General features: G+C 55.5%; 1 protein-coding gene across 1 annotated transcript; it reads right to left on the reverse strand.

The window, feature by feature from the left end:
• Positions 1–1,103: 1,103 nt before the first annotated feature.
• On the reverse strand, positions 1,104–4,576 carry NME4 (NME/NM23 nucleoside diphosphate kinase 4). Its single transcript, XM_045993596.1, has 5 exons — positions 4,418–4,576; positions 2,770–2,903; positions 2,414–2,515; positions 2,190–2,302; positions 1,104–1,640 (listed from the first exon to the last, which is right to left on the reverse strand). The coding sequence occupies exons 1-5, from the start codon at positions 4,506–4,508 to the stop codon at positions 1,517–1,519; spliced, it is 564 nt and encodes a 187-aa protein (XP_045849552.1). The 5' UTR covers positions 4,509–4,576; the 3' UTR covers positions 1,104–1,516.
• Positions 4,577–9,588: the final 5,012 nt, after the last annotated feature.

Below are 9,588 nucleotides of genomic sequence, written 5' to 3' on the forward strand. Positions count from 1 at the left end.
CCTCCTCTTCCTCCCATGACGCCCCGCCCACGGTGCCCTAAGGACTCCCCGCCAGCCCCGCCCACAGCCGCCTCTTGTTCCTCCCGCGACGCTGCTCCCGCAGAGGCGGACCGCCTGCTAGCCACGCCCACAGCGGCCGTGGCCCCTCCCAGGATCTTTCGCTCTCTGCGGCGGCGCGGCCTGCGAGCACGGGGGATGGCGACGCGCGCAGGCGCAGTGTGGCGGCTGAGTCCCCGAGGCGGGAACCTCTTGAGCCGGCTGCGGGACTTCTGCGTCCGAGTCTTTGACAAGCTTGGGTGTCAGTTCGGTGCTGGGAGCCAGCGGGGCACAGCGACACTAGGTTCCCGGCTTACGGTGGCGCCCTTGCGTGCCCGCTCTGCGCGTAAGACACCTGGTTGGGGCGCCTGCCTTCGGCTCAGGTCGTGGTCCGAGTCCTGGGTGGAGCTCCACCGGGAGCCTGCTTCTCCCTCTGACCCTCTCCCCTCTCTCATTAAATCTTAAAACGCCACCACCCCCTTCGCTGCTGCATAAACACGACAGAGCAGGGCGAGGAGACCGAGGCCCAGGAAAGCCGCGGTCAATGCGGACAGCCTTCCCTCGCGCAGCCAGCCCCAGGCCGGTCCCCAGAACGTCGGTTTCGTGTCCCATTAGGAAGGTCTGCGCACGTCGTCCGTGCCATCACGCGCAGGCACGGGTAGCGACGGCGGCTGCGAACCCGGGATCAGGGCATCCTTTGTAAAGATGTCAGAAAGAGTAAGTGAGGACCAAGGCGGCTCAGCAGGTGTAACGATATGCAAGGGGACCGGGGACACATCTGAGGCCCCGGGTGTGGCGTGCACTGTGTAATGCCAGCGTGAGAACAAGCAGACAGACAGCTCCGGTCAGTCTCCACCATGAGGCCATGAAAGGCCTTCTGCCTCGGGGGGGGGGGGGGGGGGGTAGCGGGCACCCTCCAGTTCTGCCCGAGGCCGGCAGCTCCTCATTCAGCTTGATCCGATGAATGAGGGCTCTGGGACTGGGCTTGATTCCCCTGCATTTCAGGCTGGAGGCCTTTGTACCTCTCCTGTCTGATACATTCAACAAAATTACTGATCCCCTACGGGTGTGTGAGAACAAGCTTTATTTCTACTCTCAAACTCTTACAACTTTGCATAAAGTCCTCATCCCTACCTCAGAGATGGCAAAAATTGTAATAATCAACCCCCCCCCACACACACACAGTGAATTTTAATGTCCCACCCACCTTTTGGGGAAGGGAGGTTACACGACACACTTTTGAAGACGCCCTGAAGGTTGTCTGACACTTTGGTCCAGAAAGTGGATCTCTTACTGGCTTAGGATACGAAAAGGCACTGTAAAGTTGGTTGCTCAACCCCTCTGGGCTGGGGTGGGGCAGAAGGGAGACTGGGAGGTGTTCTGGGGCCAAGCGGCAAACCACGGTGTGCGCTCAAGTCTGGGACGATAGAGGTAGCTGATCCTGGGCGGCTGCTGGGGTGGCCGACGGCAGCCTGAGTGCTCATGGTGGGTAGATGCCGCTCTGGTGGCCTTCGTCTGCCCAATCCACCAGCTCACTGCTCTGAAACCATAGCTGGATCTCCCTCTGGGCTCCCTCCACGGAGTCGCTGGCATGGATGATGTTCCTGTGCCAGAGGACAGGCGACAAAGGTAAGGCACAGACCTCAGTATGCACCTCGGGGACCCCGAGACTACCTGCTCATCCCCTACCGTCAAGAAGCAAGCCCAGCATTGTGCAGAGAGGAAAGCAAGAACAGGGCTGCAAGACTGCTTCCAGCCCGCCCTTGGCCTCTTACCCACAACCTCATGACCAGCCCAGACTGTCTCCGGAGCCTCCCGTTCCCACCAGCTGTCCCGTGCCAACCCCTCAGGGTGTCTGGCCGGACAGTCAGGTAACAGGAAATGATGGCGGGGTCCACACACAGCACATAGAGAATGCTTTATCATCTCCCGTGTGCAAAGGGCTTTGAAAAAAACTCTTCTAGCCAACATTAGGTGTGTGCGACATCCCAGCATCAAAAGTCTCTTGTGGATTGACTGTGGCCCAGCAAGATCCCCAGGTCCCACGGATCTGCCTTAGGGGCAGACAACCACCCCCACACTCGGGGCCCTCCTCAACCCTGAGGAGCTGGCCCATCAGCTCCGGTGGCTTGAGTGTGTCAGGGCGCCCGGACCTGCTGATGTGGACGCTGAAGTCCCCCCTGATGGTGCCAGGGGCAGCCTCAGCAGAGTCGGTGTGTCCTATCATGGCCCTTGAGGAGCCGACCACGTTGGGACCTTCCCAGACCTGCAGCACAGAGATAAAGGAGGTTGGGAGCGGTGCGGACGACCAAGGACTCGGCAGCTCCAGGCTCAGCCCAGGGCCCTCCACCCTCTCCACTGCCCATGCCTGCCATACCATGGCCACCACGGGGCCGGAGGTCATGTAGCTGATGAGGGCTGGGTAGAAAGGCTTCCTCTGCAGGTCGTGGTAGTGCTCAGCAAGGACTCTCTCTGGCGCCTGGGTGGCATTGGGGCAGGATGGGAGAGGAGCCCCTGGGCTCTGGGGCAGTGGCCATGGTGTCCTGACCTCAGGGCACTTCGCAAATAACGCCTACACGGCCCGGCACACCAGCAGCGACCTCCCACCCCTCCCCTGCTACTGCCAACACCATCCTCCTCCAGATACGGGGCGGAAATATGAAGGGCTGAGGTCCACGAGAAGCCCCCCACCCCAGTCCATCAAGGACACCCATGGGTTGAGAGCCCTGGTACCTGCAGCATCTTCATCCCCACCAGCTTGAAGCCCCTCCTCTCAAAGCGCTGGATCACGTCCCCAACAAGCCGCCGCTGCACCCCGTCTGGCTTCACAGCAACCAGGGTCCGCTCCCGTGTCCAGGAGGACCCTCCTTCAGAAGAAGGGGAATCAGGTGCCTCACCCTTTCACATCTGCCTGAGCCCTGAGTCCCAGGCCACAGCCCAGGTGTCACCAGAGCAGCCCCGGAGGGGAGAAGCACAGGGTCCTCGGCCAACAGACCCCCAGCAGGACTCTGCCTTTCAAGGACCGACAGGATTGTGGGCTCCCGGGTGCTTCCAGGCTGCTGGGAGGGGCCGGAGCACCCACAATGGATCCCATATCCCTGGGAAGGCATCTTCAAGATCTGGGGAGCCACAGCTCAGGCCACTGGCCACACAGAGGCCCAGAGAGGCCACATGGGAAAGAAAGCGCTGCTGCGGGCCATGCTTTGACCCCGTCCTTTGGAGGGAGGCCGCAGCATCTGACATCCCAGCCTGCCACACGAGGAGGGCCCAAAGCTCATCTTGCGGGTCTGAGGTGAAGAGACGGCAGGGAACCAGGCAGTAGTGAGGGGCACTCTCCCCACCACGTGGGCCACACACGACAGGCCGAAAGAGAGCTAGGACGGAGTGGAGGGCTTCCTGTCTGGAGTGGGGACTCTAGAGGGCTCCTCTGCTCACAGCCTCATTGGCCCGACTAACTCGATGCCCTGGAGGCCTTCAAGGGAGGCGATGGCGGCTTCCAGACCCATGTGGAGGACTGACCCTGGCCCAGCCCTTCTGTTCTCCACCAGGGGGACGGAGGCATCATCACCCCTTACAGCCCCAGGCCACAGAATTCCACTGACCCTCAGCCCTGGGTCCAGGGTCAATCGCGCTTTTGAGAGGAGCCTACACCCTGGGTGTCCTGCAGAGTCCTACTCCGGGGGACAGCCGCCTGGAAGACCAACCATAGAGTCCGGGCAGGCCAGTGTGCCTGGGGATGTCTGCAGCTGCCCTTTCCCATCTCATAACGTGTGCTGGGCCTGGACAGCAGGCAGTGGGCACTTCACTTCAAGACTGCAGGAAGCCCCCTGCCGGGGTGGGGGGTGGTGCTGGTTTGTGCCCCTAAAGCCCAGTGTCTAGAGGCTGGGGAGCCTGGCCTGCCGCCAGCTGGCTGGTCCGCTGGAGGGTGGCAGCTCACTCCCTCCGGCTTTGGGAACACGGAGACATCCGGCTCTCAGGGAGCACCCTGCGGCCGCAGTGAGGGGGAGAACCCGCTACAGAGTTAGGTCCAGCAGAAAACGCCCCGAGGGCAGCGGCTCCGCGGGGAGTGCTCCTCTGCTTACAATGTCCCCCGCAGCAGCCAGTCCGCGGGGACCCTCCCCCCCGCCTGTGGCCACCAGGCCTCCTGCTCCGGAGCCCGCAGGGGACCCCGCCCCCGAGCAACCTGGGGCGGTGGGCGGACGGTGGGCGGGGGGTGGGGGGCAGTGGGAGGTGGGGAAAGACGTGCAGGGCGCCCCGGCCCGCCCGGCGAGACCCCGAGGCCATCTACAGAGGCCAGGCAGCCTCGGGTCGCACGCGCGCCAACAAAGGCCGGGCTACGCCCCCCGCCCGCCTGCCCCTCGGCCGGTCGCGGGCCACTCACCCGAGCTGGGGCGTGCGAGCAGCCTCGGGCCCGGGGCCCGCGGACCGCTCAGCAGCCCCGGCAGCGCCGCGCGCCCCAAGAGGCCGCCCATGACCCCCGGCCCGCGGGCCGCCAGCTGAGCGCAGAAAGAGCGCGGGCGACTGGGCCCCGCGGGAGAAAGGGCGGGGCGGGAGGGAGGGGGAGGGCGGGGCGAGGGAGAGGGCGGGGCGGGAGGGAAGGGGAGGGCGGGGCGGGGGGAGAGGGAGGGGCGGGAGGGAAGGGGAGGGCGGGGCGGGGGAGAGGGAGGGGCGCGAGGGAAGGGGAGGGCGGGGCGGAGGGAGAGGGCGGGGCGGGAGGGAAGGGGAGGGCGGGGCGGAGGGAGACGGAGGGGCGGGAGGGAAGGGGAGGGCGGGGCGGAGGGCGAGGGGCGGGGTTTAGAAACAGGCGCCCTGTTATAATACCGTTGCGCTAGTGATGGTGGCCAGCTTCGTTTCTGAAAGATTTTATCTTTACTTGTTTATTTATTTGACAGAGTGAGAGCACACAAGCAGGGGGAGCAGAGCGGGGGTGAGAAGCAGGCTCCCCACTGAGCAGGGAGCCCGAGGTGGGACTTGATCCCAGGATCCTGGATCATGACCTGCGCGAAGGCAGGCACTTAACCATCTGAGCCACCCAGGCGCCCCGGCTTGTTTTCTAAATAGGAGATCTGCTTGGTGTTAGGGAGTGAGTTTTTGAAAAATCATATGTGCTTTTTGATGCTACTGTGAATAGAAACGTTTTCTTAATTTTATTTTTGATTGTTCTTTGAAAGTATAAAAATACAATTGACTTTTGTGTGTTAAACTCTTATCCTGCAACTTTGCTGAACTCACGTATTAGTTCCAGTAGTTTTTTAGTGGATTTCTTAGGATTTATTATGCACGAATTTATGTCGTATGGGTCTAGAGATAGTTATTTCTTCCTTCCCAATCTGGATGCCTTTTATTTCATTTTCTTCATTGATCATTCTGGCTAGACTCTCCAGTACAGTATTGAATACAAGTAGCCTTCTTCCACTGGCTTAAGATGGGGTATTAGGTTATTGCTTTGCGACTGCTTACCTTAAAAATCAAACAGTCCTGGGGCACCTGCATGGCTCTGTCACTTAAGCATCCGACTCTTGGTTTTGGATCAGGTCATGATCCTGGGGTCAGGGCATCCAGCCCAGAGCACCGTATGCAGAGTCTGCCGAAGTTTCGCTCTCTCCCTCTGCCCCTCGTCTGGCTCGTGCACGTGAGCGCCCTCTCTATCTCTAAACTAAAATGAACAAATAAAATCTTTAAAAACGAAAGAAAGAAAGAGGTTTCAGGCAGATAAAAGACTGAAATACAAAAGGCAAATCTATAAAGCATTCAGATGATGGGAAAATATATTCACAGATTTCTGTGGGGAAGAATTTCTTGAGGCACAACAAGCACGAATTATAAAGGAAAAGACTGACAAAGTCAACCCTATTAAAATTAAGAACATCATAAAAAACACCACGAAGATATGAGCCAAAATTCAAACACTGATGACGCCAAATGCCGGCAAGCGTGTGAGTGATGGGAGCTCCCATCCTTTACTGCCGAGACTGCAAAACAGAACAGTCGATCTGAGGCAAGGTTGGCAGTTTCTAAAACTTAGTTTAGAAAACTAAACATGGGACCCAGCAGCCATGCTCCTCGGTGTTTATTCAAATGAGTTGAAAATGTATGTACACAAAAATGTGCACCTCTGTACCTGTAGCAGCGTTACTCATAACTGCCCAACTCGGGAGCAACCAAACGTCCTTCCGCAGGTGTCTGGATGAACAGTGTGACCGCATCCCTGCAATGGGACGCTATTCAGTAATTACATGTGTGAGCTACCAAGCCGCACAAAAAGGCACGGAGGAAAGGTAAATGCCTATTGCTCGATGAAAGAAGCCTATCTGAAAAGGTTACAGGACATTCCAGAAAAGGCAAAGCTATGGGGACAGTTAAAAAAAAAAAAAAAAAGACAACCAGTAATTGTTAGGGGCTGGGGGAGTAGGAGGGGTGTGGGCAGGTTTCTAAGGTCACGAAACAATTCTGTGTGACACTATGATGGCGGACGGATGTCATTACACGTTTGCAAATCCAGAATGTACAACACCAAGAGTGAACCGGGTGAAAACTGAAAACGGGGACTTTGGCAAACAATGTTGTCAGTGTAGCTTCACTGATCGTAACAACGTAGCACGTGGCCCAGGTGGGAAGTCCATAGTGAGTGAGGCTGCGCACCTCTGGGTGCGAAGGGTATATGGGCGCTCCATACTTTCTGCTTAATTTTACTGTGAACCTGAAACTTCTCTAAAAAAAACAAAATCTGTTTAAACACACACAAACCACGAAGAAAGAAAAAAGACAAAATCACAGAATGGGAAAGAATGTTTCCAGCACCCAAAACCTATACAGGTCTAGGGTCTTATTTCCAGAAGTTGGTGAGTAAAGGACCTATAACTCCATGGTACGGCAGACAAATACTTGAGGTTTCTCTTCTCCAGAGAAATCCAAACAGCCAAGAAACACACCCAGAGGGGCTCGGCTTCAGGACGGATCACAGAAATGCAAGCCAAGCCACACCAAAAATCCCGAAGTTTGGGGCGCCTGTTCTGACTCTTCCTCTCAGATCAGGCGATGCGCTCAGGGTTGTGGGACGGAGCCCCACATCGGGCTCTGCGCTCAGCAGGGGGTCTTCTTGAGGTTCTCTTTCCCTCTTTCTCCCCTCAACCCAACTCACCCTCTCTCTCTCAAAATATATAAATAAAATCCTGAGAAAAAAATTCTGAAGTCAGAAAATTCCAACTATTAGTGAGACTGTGGACCAAGCAAATTCATGTACAGCAAGTTAGACTCTCCACTGACAAAACCCACCTTTAGTAAACAGTTTGGAATCATCAAGAAAGTGAAAAATCAACCTACAAAATGGAAGGAAATGTTGGGAAATCACATATTTCAGAAGGGTCTTTTTTAAAAAGATTTTATTTATTTATTTTTGTTAGAGAGCTCAAGCAAGGGGACCAGCAGGCAGAGGGAGAGTCAGGCTCCCAGCTGAGCAAGGAGCCCAATGTGGGACTCCATCCCAGAACTCTGGGATCGTGACCTGAGCCAAAGGCAGACACTTAACCAACTGAGCCATCTAGGTGTCCCAAGGGTCTTTTTTTTTTTTTTTTAAGATTTTATTTATTTGACAGAGCGAGAGTAGGCAGAGAGAGGGGGGGAACAGGCTCCCCGTGAAGCAGAGAGCCCAATGCGGGACTCAATCCTAGTACCCTGGGATCACGACCTGAGCCAAAGGCAGAGGCTTAACCCACTGAGCCACCCAGGCACCCCCCAAGGGTCTTTTTTTTTTTTTTTTAATATTTTATTTATTTATGTGACAGACAGAGATCACAAGTAGGCAGAGAAGCAGGCAGAGAGAGAGAGAGAGGAGGAAGCAGGCTCCCTGCGGAGCAGAGAGCCCGATGTGGGGCTCGATCCCAGGACCCTGGGATCATGACCTGAGCCGAAGGCAGAGGCTTTAACCCACTGAGCCACCCAGGCGCCCCCCCAAGGGTCTTTTTTTGAAAAAGATTTATTTATTTGAGAGAGAGCTAGGACAAGCAGGGGGAGGGGTAGAGGTAGAGCGAGAAGCAGACTCTCCACTGAGCAGGGGGCCCTCCGACATCACCACCCAAGCTGAAGGCAGACACTTAACCGTGCACTCCAGGGAATTTCACTTTCAAGACTTGCTTACCAAAAGATACAAATGTAGTGATCCGAAGGGGCACCCGCACCCCAATGTTTACAGCAGCAATGTCCACAACAGCCAAAGTATGGAAGAACCAAGATGTCCATCGACAGATGAATGGATAAAAACAGATGTGGTACACACACACACACACACACACACACACACACACACACACACAATGGAGTACTATGCAGCCATCAAAATGAAATCTTGCCATTTGCAATGATGTGGATGGAACTAGAGGGTATTATGCTGAGTGAAATAAGTCCATCAGAGAAAAAAAAAAAACAACAACTATCATATGATCTCTCTGATATGTGGAAATTAAGAAATAAGGCAGAGGAGCATAGGGGAAGAGAGGAAAAAATGAAAGACGAAACCAGAGAGGGAGATGAACCATAAGAAATTCTTAATCACAGGAAATAAACGAAGGGCTGCTGGAGGGGAGAGGGGTGGAGGAAAGGGGACGTTGGGGAGGGCACGTGATGTAATGAACACTGGATATTTTTTAAGTTGACGAATCACAGATCTGTACCCCTGAAACACAAAATATATGTTAATTAACTGAATTTAAATTTTTTAAAAAAATCCTCAAAAACGAAAACACCCACCTGCTTACCAAAAACCCTGAACGAGGACTTGGGCTACTCCACTCTTTTTTTTTTTTTTTTTAAGATTTTATTTATTTATTTGACAGAGAGAGAGATCACAAGTAGACAGAGCAGCAGGCAGAGAGAGAGGAGGAAGCAGGCTCCCTGCTGAGCAGAGAGCCAACGCGGGGCTCAATCCCAGGACCCTGAGATCATGATCTGAAGGCAGAGGCTTACCCACTGAACCACCCAGACGCCCCAGGTTACTCCATTCTAAACTTCAGATTTTCCAACTCTGGCTGTGGAGGGAAGACCCTGAAGGCAAAGCATCCCTTGGTGGGAATCACGACTTCTCCCTGACCGTTAGGACCACCATGAACCAGCAAGACCCTGACAACCTGGCGATTGACCCCAAGACAATGACCAGTTTGACTTTCACTGCGCACCATTCCCCCACATTTTGTGTATATACACCTGGAAGCATTTGCACACTTTGGAGACAGTCTTTGGGACCCTAGTCTCCTGTGTTCGCGGCGTTGGCATCACTGAAACGATCCATTTCCGGCTTCAACACCACTCATTTCTGCGCCTGGTCTGCTTGGGACTCCCCGGTCAGGTGCCCTTGCAACCCGGCACCTTGGCTACAACCCCAACGGCTTCGGCCCCCTCCTCGCCCTCGCTCCCTCTCTGTCTCCCTTCCTGTCTGAGTCCTCACTGGAGGAGGAGCCTGCTGCCATGTTGTGGGCAGTCCCATGTTCATGGCCAAGGAGCTGATGTCTCCGGCCGGCTGCCTCAAGGACCCAAGGGCTGCCAACAGAGACCTGGTGA

Source organism: Meles meles, chromosome 21 (assembly GCF_922984935.1).
Source record: "Meles meles chromosome 21, mMelMel3.1 paternal haplotype, whole genome shotgun sequence".
Taxonomy (NCBI): Eukaryota; Metazoa; Chordata; class Mammalia; order Carnivora; family Mustelidae; genus Meles; species Meles meles.

What these genes read in the sequence shown, in the direction of transcription:
- NME4 (XM_045993596.1), bottom strand. Translation starts at nt 4,508, where the DNA reads ATGGGCGGCCTCTTGGGGCGCGCGGCGCTGCCGGGGCTGCTGAGCGGT. An exon ending in TGGGGATGAAGATGCTGCAG is followed by an intron (nt 2,516 to 2,769) that starts GTACCAGGGCTC and finishes AATGCCACCCAG; the next exon opens with GCGCCAGAGAGAGTCCTTGC. An exon ending in CCGGCCCCGTGGTGGCCATG is followed by an intron (nt 2,303 to 2,413) that starts GTATGGCAGGCA and finishes TCTGTGCTGCAG; the next exon opens with GTCTGGGAAGGTCCCAACGT.